General features: G+C 48.3%; 1 protein-coding gene across 5 annotated transcripts in view; it reads right to left on the bottom strand.

Annotated features, from left to right (window-relative positions):
* Positions 1 to 555: 555 nt before the first annotated feature.
* Positions 556 to 13,877, bottom strand: part of Steap3 (STEAP3 metalloreductase) — a 43,982-nt gene continuing 30,660 nt past the window's right edge. For all 5 annotated transcript variants that reach the window (XM_004836063.4, XM_004836067.4, XM_021236646.2 and 2 more), the window contains 2 exons: positions 9,977 to 10,141; positions 556 to 3,454 (listed from right to left, as the gene is read on the bottom strand). In XM_004836063.4, the coding sequence (XP_004836120.1) occupies positions 3,173 to 3,454; positions 9,977 to 10,141 (447 nt within the window). In that variant the 3' untranslated portion in view covers positions 556 to 3,172. The remainder of the gene's footprint in view (positions 3,455 to 9,976; positions 10,142 to 13,877) is intronic.

The following is a 13,877-nucleotide window of genomic DNA, read 5'->3' as shown; positions in this document are numbered from 1 at the left end:
CACGATGCACCAGGGCATGGGGAAGGGTAATGGGGCCAAGACATGTGTGTGCACTGGTTTGTGTGCCACAGAGTACAGCACAGCAGAAGCAAGAGCCAGTCAAGCTGTGGTTCCTCAAAGTGTCCAAGAGTCATCACCATTGGTGTCACCCAGGAGCTTGTCAGAAATGCACAATCTAGGGCCTCCTCCCAGACCCATGCATCAGAGCATGCATTTGAACCACACTGCCATGAGAATCAGAGACACATTATAGTGTGAGGAGCACTGGTGTCCTTAATGGCCTGGAGCCTCAGCCTTCAGACCACTCCAGGAGCCTCCTGTGCTGCCTCACTGGCCTGGGGTACTCTTGTCACTCCCAATCCATACTGTGTCCCCTAATTTCGCCCATTTCCCCCACTGACCTGCCACTGTGGTCTGAGTGTCTGTCCTTCCTCAGTGGCTGGACCTAGCACAGATCATTCCCTAATAACTTATGTGCTACTCGACTGAGAGCTCTATCAGAAGGCAAGGAACTCTCAGGCACATGATCTTTGTACCACAAATAAAAGCCTGAAATTTATGGCAGGTTAGATATTTATTTTTGCTGTTTCTTGGACAAGCTCTATAAGGTAAGAATAAAATACACAGATTCTTTCAACAGCATAGATTTTACAAGTCAACTTCAGACTGTGGCATTTAGGATTCCCAGAGTATGTGGGTTGAGGCACTTTTGTACCCAGAGGCACGTAGACTTTGCCAGGCTCTGGGAGAGTGACTCGTGGTCTTGCGGATGCTGTTGCCAGCTGCCTGGTGAGGTAGGGAAGAGCAATAGCAGACACAGGGGTTGGGCCAAGCACATAGCCCACCTGCCTTTCCTGACTGGTTGGCAGATGACAGATCCTCTGCTCCACCAGTTTCCTCCTGTAACCTACCTTTGAATCACTGCTGCCCTGATGAACACCTTCAGCAAGGGCTGGGTGGGGAAGGGAGGAAGTACTCTGGCCTTTGCTCTGTGCCGTTATCTTTAGTATAAGGAACCTTCGCTGGGCAGGTAAGACTGGAGAAGAAAGGCAGCCAACACCCACTGGGGTTAGAATCACTGGGGGAGGGGGTTGCTTCCATTAGCAGGGAATCATTGTTACGCCAAGCAAATGCTGAAGTGTGTACTTCCCTTGTTTCCTTTCAGTGAGTCATGGGCCACAGCTGCTGCTCTCATCAGGGCCAATTTATGCCTCAAGATAAGCTCCTGCCACCCAGCTGGGAGTTGCAGCTGGAAACACCTGCAGGAAGAGGATGGCCTCGCCCCATCAGTCATGGGCCTATTGAGAGGTTCTGCACTGGGCTTCCTCCTTTCTTGGAAGGACACTAATGTTCTCAGGAAACACGAGGGCACAGTGCTCCCGGGGCCTGCATGGCACCTCCTCTTCCCCACGCTCTGGTTGGCTTGTGCCAGTCCAGCTCCCTGTTCTATCAGATGATGCCTTTTGGGCCGGGAGGAGCCCCTTTGAGACCTGTGTATTTACAGATGAATTTCTGGTAGCAGATCACTCTGGGCCTATGAGAGGTCGGGGTTCTTGGACTGAGGACAGCTGCTTCTTCATGTTTCAATGTAAATCAGTGACAGGTGGCATGGGACTGAGGACAGATATCCTGCAGCCCTCACTGTGGTCTGGCCTCTTGTGCTTTAGGACAGTAATGTTTTCCATTTGTACCTTTGCCAGGAAAGTCCCTCCCAGCTTTTTTTTGAAATGTAGTACAGCAGTCCCCCTGCTTATTCCTCCTTATTCAAGATCCCATTGGTGGCCTGAAACCTTGGAAAGTCCTGAACCTTGAATGTATATGGTCTAGTCCTCCTAAACCTACAGTCCTATCATAAGGGTTAATAAATTAGGCACAGCAAGAGACTAGTAATTAGTAAAATAGAACAACTATAATAACATATGAAATAAAATACATGAACACGGTGCCTCTCTGGAAAGAGGACAAATATTAATATTTTCAAGACTGCAGTTGATATTGGGTAACTGATACCCAGGAAGGCAAAGTTGTGGTTAAGGGGGAGATTGCTATCTCAGGAGGAGGAGCTTGGAGCCTGTGTTGTTTTCTGAATATTCAGTGACAGCCGAGGACACCTGCAAGGGTCCCTGATATTTTTCCAGAGGGCAAACCTAGTGAAGACAGTCCTCAGCCCTGTCAGGTCCAAGAAAGGCTGTGGCTGTGAGGCTCAGTGAGCACAGCTGTGTGGCCTCCCCAGACTGATCACTAAGAGTGTGCTCTCAGCCTTGTGGGAGACATCCAGATTAACAGGGAAAAGGTGAGAAGGCACAGCAGCTTCAAGAATGGTCACAACTGACTTAAAGGAGGGACAGCAATTACGCTTGTTCTCAAAAGGGGATCATTTGTGGCTCCAGCAAGAGGTGACTTCACACCCTCACAGGAGGATCCATTTTCAGGCTCTGTGGTGATTCTTTACTTTTGGAGGAAAAGAAAATCTCCCCAGCTCAGTGAGGATCAGGTGAAACAGCTTTAGTCCCAATCCCCCATCTGAAAAAAAACTCTACCTGGAAAAAAACCCGACTTCGGGGGCCTCTGGGGACAAACTCCAGGCTCACCACCTACACCGCCCTCCACTCATCCTCCTGTTGCTGCCCAAGGGGGACTAGAAGAACCAGACCCCCAGCCCCTGCTCACTGGCATCTCTTCGTCAGTCCCAGGAGCCTGGGTGGGCTGCAGGCAGAGCTATTATCTTCCCTGCCATTTAGAATTACAACTCTGTAGTCACCTTGGGAAAGTAGCCAAAGGGAAGTGGAGGTGAGCTAAGGACAGTACTCACCAGGATACACAAGTCTGTTCTGTGCAAAAGTGTGTATGTATCTCTGCAAAGGTCACAATAGCATCATCTGCTGCTTAACATCTGGCACTTGCTTTTAAATCTACAAGTTGAAATCTCGGGCACCCAACTTTTAGCTAAGTAAGTATAATCTCAAATTCTGTTATATATATATGAAATATATGTACATACAAATTGCACACATGTGTGTGTCATTCTGAATATTATGGCACACATTTTCATACAGGGAAGTCCCACCTTGAACCACCTGTGTGTGCACAATTACTCTGCTCTGCACTATCCAGAAAAGGAAAGTGATTATGAGCCACCTGCACCTAGTTTATGGTGCTAGGCACAGGTACCTTACACATGGCTTGTTTTTTCTGCTAAGATGGAGTCAGCTGGCAGTGTAAATTTGACCGCACCATCTTTCTCCCAGCCTCTTCGGATCTTGGTGAGTCTGCGGCTGAAGCAGGGTAGCAGGAACAGGCCTTTGGCCAGGATGATGACGCAGGGCACCAGTAGCGTGAGCGTGAAGGTAGGCGGCAGGTAGAACTTGTAGCGGCTCTCCTCGAAGGCGCGAGTCCAGCCATAGGTGAGTGTGTGCAGTGTACTCAGCACCAGGGCCACAAAGCCCAGTGTGGACTATTAAGGAAAAGAAGGCCAGAATGAGGCAGGGTGAGGTCAGACCGGGGGGGGGGGGGGGCTTCTGCTGCCTGGCCAAGGGGGACAGCAGTGGTTTAGGTTTGAAGCCCAGCCCTATCATTCTCTGTATGCAAGATCTTATGATTGCTTCCAGAACTCCCAGAGCCTAAATCCCTAGCAGAAAAATGGAAATCATGTTTCTATACTGAAGATGCATAAGGATTAACTCTTGCACATTTAATAGCAATGCTTTTTCCCCAGCAGCTCTCCTGGCTGCCAGATGACTTTAGATGGAATTTTGTTCAAAGGAGCTAAAAAACATTTTACTAACTTTGTGTATACTTTAATGTATATTAAAGTAACAGATCTGCTGGTATACCCAAATCACAACTTCACAGGTACCAGGGGGCCTAAGTTAAGGTGGGGCAAAACAGAAAATTGATTTTAAGTTGACTTAAAGAGAAACACAAAGTGAGTAACTCACAGATGGCACATGGACTTAGCACCCAACAGGTAAGTGGCTCTGAGTCTGGGTAACCTGGCACGAAACAGAAAGCCCAACATAGCCAGTGGATGGTCTTTGCCAGGGCTGCCTCACAACGAGTTATATGCTCCCCAGGCAGAAACCCCAGCAGGCCTACCCTCTGCCTGGGAGGGGATGAGAAATTTGGAGGGGAGCTCCAGCTACTCTGATTGGATAGGTCTGGGCCTCCTTACAGTGGGGCTCCACACGCCTTGAGGCATAGATGACTTTTGTGAGTCACTGCCAGAGAAAAGCAGCTCCTCCATCACTGCTCCAAACAGGACTTTGTACTTGGGTGCTCTGTGAAATACCCTGGAAGGGCTGCTTGGGCAACTTCAGCCTCTTTTGCCCGTGAGCAGCCTCGTGGACCGCAAAGGGGAGGTGCAAATTCTATTTCTGCTACTAGTTCTGACTGACATGACCCTAGGTGAGCCACTTGATCAGTCTCTGTGGGAAGCAAGAGATTCCAAAGGCCAGTTTCAGAGAGTGCAGGGCTGGAGGAGAGAGCACTGTGCATCCAGGCTGAATGGGGAGGAAGAAGAGATGGAGGCAGCTCTAACTGCATTCTGTGGGCACTGGAGTTACTGAAGAGTCAGGGTGGGAGAGACCTGTGTTTATGACATCAGGAATGAAAATAATGGTGACCCATCAAGCAATGGACACATCCACATTTTCTCCAAGGAGATGTTGCAAAGGTTTAATTTAAATGTTGTGGTAAGCTGATTACCTCAGCTCTTTATAGATTGGTTTGGAGCTTTCCACAAAAGCTGCAAAGGGGCCTCCTAGATTTCTAGCATAGCTTGTAAGCATCAACCTAAGAGCCCAGCTAAAAGAGTCTGTCTGTACTCCCCTCAGACACTTTTCTAAATGAGGCTGGGTGGCTAGGAGTACAGCTCAGTGGTGGAGCACCTTACTAGTATATGCAAGGCTCTGGGTTCAAATCCCAGCACTGCAAAATAAGTAAGTAAAAATGAATGAATGAATGAATGAATGAATGGAGCTGATTGCGCATGGTGTCTTGTTTAGGCTACTTTCTGGAAAGGAGGGAATATTCTGTGGTACCTGCTCCTGTACAAACACCAGGATTGTGGGAACTCTGGAGAATGAAAGAATGCCAGTCAGAAGAACTGCTTGTGATGCTTTTGTTAGACATAATAATAAGCATTTTCTAATGGAGATACACTATAATTTCACAGAGAGCTTCCCAGGTACATTTTTGCCCCACATAATATACCTCAATAAAACAAATCTCCCCCTCCTTTAGTCTCTGCCCTTCTTGGCCATCTCTGGTTGTTCTTGGCCTTGTGTCCACTTCAATGATCTCATTTCATTATTAATGACTTTCAGCTTCAGTGTGGCCATTTTGGGAAGCTGTGGTTGGCTTTGTGCTATTCTCTACAATTAATTTATAAATCATTTTAATGCCATATCCACATATGCAAGCTTCCTTGAGTGTAAGTCACATGGAACCAAATCCTTGTCACTCAGAGATGTCTATCAAAAATTGCAAATATGAGCCAGGTGTGGCGGCACACATTTGTAAGCCCAGCACTCTGGGAGGGTGAGGCAGGGGCCCAGCCTGGGCTAATGATTTAGTGAGACTCTCTGTCTCAAAAAGTGAAAAAAAGGGGAGAGGTTACTGGGAATGTAGCTCAGTTTGAAGGCCTTTGGTTCAATTGTGGTACTGCAAACAATACAAAACAAAATGAACCTGTAACTTCTGGGCCACACCAATTTTTCTAAATTCTGATGTCTCAGCATAGAAGATTGGGAGGAATTTGTTTTAAAAGGCTCCCAGTGCTGACCATAATGAACAAGTCTTGAAGAGCCAATCGACATTCTCCAACCAGAACAGCCCCAGCTGGTGGTCTTTCTATGCCTTTTTGTGGAGTTCCTGAGTTGGCTGAGATGGCTGCAAAATGCCTTTAATCCCTGAGAATTGCTTGGTCTGAGACTGGTTTCATAGCTGCTTGGTAAAAATCACCTGGGGAGCTTGGGAAACATGCAATTGCCCAAGGGCCATGCCAGAAAATTCAGATTAAATTGGTTTAGGGTGGGGCTCAGGCATCTGTTGTTTTTAAGAGTTCAGCAGATGATGCTAATGAGCAGCCAGGACTAAACCACTAATTTTGAAAACTCTTACATTCACACCCTTCTAGCTTGTGGTTGAAACATCCACACAAGTCTCTATGCTCAGGCTGTGTGGTTAAGGAGAAAATGAACCTGTCTGTTCTTTAGACAAACACCTACTGAAGGCCTTTTGGTTCCCACATTCTGTGTCATGGGCTTTCCCAGACGGACAACAACGAGAACCCACCCAGATCTAGGGTGGTAGCCCCACTGAGGCCTTAGCATCTCTCTTAGGGGACATGCCCTGCAGCTGCAGTGTGACCCATGTGGGCCACCATTCCCAGTCCCTCATCTAGAGAGCAGTGGATAGGCATGTGGGGCCCTAAACTGGGAAGACGTGGAGGCACACTACTCCAGGGCCTACCAGCAGCAGGTAGATCCTCCCACTCATACATTTGCATCCCTTTGCCTTCCAAGACCCTAAGGTATGGATGCCAGAAGCCACAGCCACCAGCTAATTGTCCATAGGAAGGCCACACAGCCAAAGACCAGCCAATAACAAAAGCCCTTTGACTTCCATATCCTGGTGGGAAGCTTGGATGATTCCTGAGTTTGAAACTGTCTCTCCTTGGAAACAATTTTAAAATCCCAGTATTGCCACATGGAACTAAAAGAAGAGGAGGGATTGTCCTGGGGCAATTAATAATCCCCTCAAACTAGGACCATTTTTATTATACAGAAGCTTGTTAGCAAAAAAGAAACAGCAGGGTCAATGTGGCTCCTGCTGGTGCTCAATTATAATGGTGTGAAGGGGCTTTGACAATTGCTCACCAAGCTGGGGTTAGGCTGCTCTGTCATTATTTTAGGAAAGAGATGGGAGTGAACAAGGTCACAGAATGTTCTTCTATCTCTGGGACAGAACTTAGGTGCTAAGGGCTGAATCCCAGCTTTCTATGCAGGACAGCTACTGGCCTGGGTATTTTGCAATTTAACTGGTGAATTGGGAGCATTTAGCATAGCCGAAGCTAACACCAAACAACAAAAACAACGAAACAAATAAACAACCTCCACAAACTAAAACTTTGAAAACAGCCTTGGAAACAAAAGGATAAATGCAAGCATGAGTCATCTTTTGCAAACAAAGTAATACAGATCCAGGGTTCTTTCCAGGTTCCTTGACAACCACAGTTTCTAAGCCCTGTAGCAATGTGTCCATGTGTGGTGGGGGAGGGAAAATAGGGGCTGGGTAGCTCCTCACTGGCCATGCTAACTACATAGAAGGTTGTATCTTTCCTCAGAAATCATCCAGGGCTGGGGGTGCAGTTCCATGGTAGAGCACTTGTCTAGCATGCAGGAGGCCCTAGGTTCAATCCCCAGCACCACAAAGGAAAAAAAAAAAATAGAACCCATCTTGGGTTCATGGGTCCTGCATTTGATCTCCTTCCAATGACTGCATGAGTGAAGACAGGGACAGGCAGGGAAGCAGTAGTCCTGAGAGGCTGAGGAACAAATCAGAGGGTGCAGAGCCCACACATGAGATCTAGGGACTGGCCCAGCTCTGCCACACCCCTTCTAGTGTGCAGCCAAGAGGGCACCATGCAAGACAGTGTTTGGCCCTGGTGGTCATCCAGAGTTCTAGAGCCATCTCGGAGCATCTGAGTCCATAGGCGAGAGGCAGGCCTGGGTATCTGTATTCCTCCAGGAGTGCTCTGTGGTTTCAGACCTTCCTGATGGAGTCTCATGATAAGTATATGTTAGTGCCAGGAGACAGCTAGGTCTAGCACAATGTATATTTAACTATTACATCGGTGTACTGAACACATCTATCTGTACATCATGAAAACCACTCTGATGTTTTCTTTGCCGTTCTATCATTCTATTTCATTTTTAAAATGTTCAATGTACCTGGGCATGGTAGCACAAGACTATATTTAAGCTACCTAGGAGGCTGAGGCAGGAGGGTTGCTAGATTTGAGGAGTTCAAGGCCAGATGGGGCAAAATAGTGAGACCTTATCTCAAAAAGCAAAACAAAACAAGAAATGGGTGGATGGTAGCTTAGTCAGGGATAATGGAGTGGCCAGATACCCTAAGAATAACAGCAAAATGCTTTCTGTTTTTCTTGCACACATAGTCCTGGGCCCTAGCAGTGGCTCTTCCATACTGCTTCTCTTGAGAGACATAGCAGCTAGTTTTTGTGGATGGAGTGCAGGCATTTGATTTCCACAAATAAAATCCTGCCCTCCCACCCATCCACTCCCCTCACCAGCTCCTGCAGTGTCAAAAGGGCTTTCATGTTTTCATTGCAGCTCTTCAATATGCAAAGCAAAGCCCAGCTGCTGGGGTCCCAGGCAGTTTTGTTAACACAATCAAATCCACAGGCTTTCTGCAGCAGCCAGAGCAGGGGATGTAATCTATGCTGCTTAAGGGAGCAACTTCCTGGTGAGGGAGCTGCCTGCAGTCTGCTTTAATTGTGGACAAACCATGCACCCAGGATACTCCTGGTGGGAACAGGAAAATCCTAGATTTGGGTGTGAGACACAGAGGGATTAGTGGCAGATCAGCAAAATGCCTTTCCCCCTGCCTTATGCCAGCATGTGCCATCCTGAGCCCTCCTCCAAGGACTTTCTGAGATGAGCAGAGCCCTCGAGCTTCAGAGGCACACTTTGGAAAACAACCAAGACCGTTTTGTTCTGAGGTATGCTAAGGGTCTCTAGTCACGAATAATTAATCTGGATTACATAAAAGCAGTACACTGTCACTGTCCCTCTGAGTCCTCAAGGCACACAGAAGATACTCAACAGATTTCTGCTGACAGTGGGGGCGGGTACAATGGTGTTCTCTCCCCTGATACAATACAAGGCAGGATCCAGCGTTAGTCACCTCCCATCCTCCAGAGGGGATGAGTTAATCGCCAACACTGACTGCGGACTTGGTGCAGGGGGCAGTGGGAAGTGCCAAAGAAGTGTCAGAAATGTCCCCATCTCTGTTATTTCTGTTATACCTGAAACAAGCCTCTGTTTCTCTTGTCCCCTCTCATATTCCAGGCCTAGTGTGGCACCTGGCATGGAGCAAGTACTCATTAAGTGCTTACTGAATGAACAAGTGCACAGAGGCCTCTGGACCACTGGCAGCGCTTCCCAGAGTGTGCCACAGTAGTGTCCTTAGCTGTTATCTGAGAGCCCAGGACGAGGAGGAACTAATGCTTCATGAGTCTGACTCACAGAGGCTGGCAATTGTAGATGTAACTGGACTCTTTAAGGGGGAAGCAGATCTTTTCTCAAATGTGTTTTGATGACATATCTCCTTTTTTGTTCCTTCATGCTGCTACAGATAGAACATGGGCCTTGTCATGCGAGGCACCTGCTTGACCCCTGAGCCACACCCGAGGCCCCAGCCCTCCTATCTGTGGGTATTTCTCCAGGAATGGTGTCCTTTGGGAAATGCCACCTCATCCCTTATAAACAGTGATCCTCATGCTCACCTCTCATTCACCCTGCAAGCATCAAGGGCTGCAGGGAACAAGAGCACCAGGTTGAGAAGAGGGTGCAGGTGGTGGACTAAGCTCACTCATAGTTCACTGACTCCCATCTAGACCACTGCACTGTCGGATGACCACACATGATAGAATTTTGTTTGGAAATCTCGAGGATGGTAGAAACTGAGCATGCCTGATGAGGGTTCAGAGCTCTGCTCTAGTCTTTCCAAGTGCCTTTGTCTGGCTTCCCTGATGTCAGGAAATGAGCCTGTGTGGGTAGCTCTTCACCAGGAAGCTGAGAGGGACCTGAAGATGGGAAGCCCAGTGTCCAGGTGGTGGCCCTGCTGTGCCCATGATCAAAGCCAAGGCAATTTGCAGAGGGAAAGGCACTTCCACAAGACAGGTGGGCTGGGCCCTTTCTGCATTCACTTGCACTGGAGACATCTGCTTTACCTGCACGAAGCTGAACTCTCTCCAGTTGAGCGAGTTTGCAATGGATGGCAATGAGGTGATGGCCAGCAGGGACAGCGTACCGAGGGCCAGCACTCCCAGTGAGAGGTATATCTCCATGCGCCAGACTTCCTCCTCCACCCAGAGGTGGCTCTTGTTGGTCAACATCTGATATGGACAGAAAGAAAGGAATGAGCACTGTGGCCTCAGCTGAAACACTTGCGATGTAGTGAGCCAGTGCTGAAGGAAGCAAAGACAGTTAGGGATGCCTATCACATCCCACCTACCACCCAACAAGCACTTGGCTGTGTGTGAAGTTCTGCCCAGGTCTTATTAATCCATTTAATCTCACAATCACCCCGAAAAGGAGGGGTCACTATTAACCCATTCTACTAGGGATGAGGAAGAAAAGGCACAGAGACCAAGTTCACGGGCTCCCCTAGGCTCTCACATATCCGCCTGGGGGGCAGCCAACTGGAAGGGTCACATTGGCTCAAAGTAAGGAGTCAGAGAGATTGACAAGTACGGCCCCCCCAAGTGGGACTGGTCCTCACATTACAGGACAACAGAGAGATGCTCTCCCAGACTGGAACTCCCCAGTCAGATGGGCTACTCTGCTAGCCATCTTCCCTCTAGCTGGGAAGACCCCTGTCACCCTAGTCCCTCAGTCTGCCCCATCATTGGCTCACACTCAAGACACACAAGGCATTCCATTTGATCCAGCTAGCCCTCTTCTAGGTATCTTCCTGAAAGCCTTAAAGACATCACACCACAGTGATACACGCATACCCGTTTATAGCAGCAAAATAGCTAAGTCTTGGAAGCAGCCTATATGTCCACCACCAGATGAATGGATACAGAAAATGTGGTATTTGCATACAATGGAGTACTGCTCTCTCATAAAGAAGGATAAACTTGAGTCCTTTGCAAGAAAATGGATGCACCTTGAGACCATAATGTTAAGTGAAATAAATCAGACATACAAGTTTAAATACTGCATGGTTTCTCTTACATGAGAAACCCAAAATATAAATAAAGAGCAAAATAAAAAACAGATAATAGGAGGTAGGGAGATAGAATTTATTTAAATGATAAGGGGATCAAGAGATGGAGGGAGAGGGAGGGAAGAGAAAGGGAATGAAAAAAAGAATTAACATGTGTTATGTACATGTACCAACTCTTCACAAGGAATGTACTCATAATGTAAATACTCATAATGTAAAAATAAAAACTGAAAAAATAAAACAAAAAACCCACAAAGACACACACAGTGCTCACCCTCAACACTTCTAACTCAAAGCCTCAAGACTCCCACCTTCCCACCCACCTGTCTCTCTCTCTTTTTTTTTTTCTTATTTCTGGTACCAGGGATTGAACTCAGGACCATGCGCTTGCCAGGTAGGCATGGTGCCACTGAGCTACATCCCTGGCCCCCCACCTGTCTATTTCTGCTGGAGGCAAATGGCTTTGGCTGAACTGTTGCTAGGCAATAGAGACCAACAGAGACTGATGTCCCTTCGCCAAGCAGCTCTGTGAGTGTCCAGAAAGTACCTACCGTGTGTGCCTGCCTGGGGCTGCAAAGAACAACACCTCTCTCAGAGCTCTGGGATCCCCCATTGAGCTCTAGGATGCATAAATGGGGGGCGGTTGAGGGGCTATGCAAAACTGGAAATCCATCCCCTTCTGCCCTCCTGGAGTGTCTGTAACTGGGCCCTCTAGCCTAGCAACTCACTGGCACAACAAGCACAGGGAAGAACATGTCGGGTCCTTCTATAGGACTGTCACTTCCCAACTTGTTCAGGGAGCTGAGTTCATAGAAGTCAGGGTCTCTCTGAGAAGCCCTAGGAAATGCTAGTGCTTTAATATTACCAGGACAGCATTTCCCTGAGAAAATGACTCTGCTTTAGCAGGCCAGTCCCTGCCTCTCCAAATAGGATGACTCATTTGGGGTTTTTGAGAAAAGACTGCAGCAGGAAAAAAAAAAGTTAAGCCTGCTTACCAGATAAAATATTAAAAATTAATCTAGGCCCTCAGCAAAGGCAGTTGACAAGTTCATGAGAGGAAATGTAAAGAAAATGAGAAAACTGCCTGCAATTTGTGAACAATGACTGCCGCTGTTATTATAGGGCAGGCAGCGTTATTTTGGCATCTTTAAACCACAGAAAGACCAACAGCCTGGGACCCTGCTTCTTGTCCTGACCACCAGTTGTGTGTGACTCTGGGCATCTGTCTCTGGCCTCAGTTTCCCTACCTAGGAGATGTGGATGATGTCATGTCTGAAACGTTACCATCTTGGTTGTGTGTCTTGTGTGGTGGAAACAGCAAGGGTAGCTTTAGCTAGAAAGGCGTGGCCAAGGTGACCTGCAAAGGGCACAGGTCCCCTCCACAGCTGCACCCAAAAAAGACTTACTTGCTCTGCGCTGTGCTAACAGCCACTCCTAAAGAAGTCTCTGCCTAGCTAGTTGTTTGCTCTTCACCTCTACTCCATTAATCACTCCTAGCTGCGTTTGGGTAAGATCAAGCAGTTAAAAGTCACAAGTCAGGGTTTGCACGACTGCACACATGGGGTTGCAGAATAGCTTGGGATTTTACCAGTTGTTCTACTCTGCAGTGATGCTGGGTGGTGGGGCAGGGGAGCGCTGGATGGTGCGGGAGCTGCCGTGGGATCTGGATCCCATTGAGTCCCATGCTTCCCGGGAGCTCACAGCTCTCCATCCCCCTAGGGATCCCCCCATCCCTACAGCAAATCAAAGGCTGGGGTGGCCACGTGTGCTTTGATCTTCAGAGGTGAAGACCACAGTGGGGTATTTTTCCTGCTATAGGAGAGAGGTCATCAGCCATTGATGGAAGGATGGCATCGGGGATGGGGTTTCCTTTTCCGCAAGGCTGCAGCACTGGCCCCTCTCCTAGTCACCATGGTAGGCGCGGTTCGGTGAGGAGGAGAGCTGGCCCCTGTCTCCCAGCACAGAGGAGGAGGGGCAGGGAGTGCAAGAGGTGCTGGGAATGCAGCCAGCGTGCCATCCCACAGCCTGAGGGGCAGTCATGGGACCCAGGGACCTCACCACGGGTTGTTACCTTATTAACAGTTACCGTATTAACAGTTCCACTGTCTCTCTCTGGCTGTGTTACTACAAGGACTATAAAATGATGGTGTTTACCTGTATTCCCACATAGCCAGGAGGATTGCAAGTTCAAGACCAGCCTCAGCAAATTAATGAGACTATGTCTAAAAATTAAGAAAGAAAAGAAAAAGAAAAACCAAAACCAAAAAGATGCTGTTTGTGAAATGAGTAATATGTGACTTGCACATAATAGGTGCTTAATATAGTAAGTGGCTGGTGGAGTTGTTCTTAGTGGCAGCTGGGCAGCTCAAAGGAAATCCTGGAGGAGGTTCCTGTGCCTAGGCTAACATAAGCCCTTTACCCAAAGGGCCAGTGGGCAGCTGGGGTGAGAACAGGCAGGGAAAGCAGCACTCTAGGTGGGGCCCACTACAGGCCCTGCTTCGAGGACACAGCCAACCCTGCCCATGCAGCATCTGCTTAATGCCCCCAGATTCCCTCAGCTCACCCCTTCTGGGCTGCTGTGTGTTAAATGGGTCCCTCTCTGGCCATCGCCCCAGACATGCCCCAACAGCCTGGTTCTGCCCTTGAGAACTCTGCAGAACAAGTTAAGACCCTTTTCAAGACAAGCCTTCCTCGGTGCCTGAGTGATCCATCCTATGGGGAGGCATGGTTGCCTGGCAACCTGGACTGGGGCCTGCAGCCCTAAAGGGCTTTGGAACCTGGGAAATCACTCCTGCCTGTGCCTGGGTCTTGGCATCGAGGCGGAATTGAGTTAACAGAATATCAAGGAGAGCCTAGGTTGGCAGAGTTTAGAGAAAGGCAGTTGGGCAACTGCCCTAGGG

Source organism: Heterocephalus glaber, unplaced genomic scaffold (assembly GCF_053883595.1).
Source record: "Heterocephalus glaber isolate CG9 unplaced genomic scaffold, H.glaber_assembly_v1.0 deba00000347, whole genome shotgun sequence".
Lineage (NCBI taxonomy): Eukaryota > Metazoa > Chordata > Mammalia > Rodentia > Bathyergidae > Heterocephalus > Heterocephalus glaber.
This window is presented reverse-complemented; position numbering and strand designations above follow the sequence as displayed.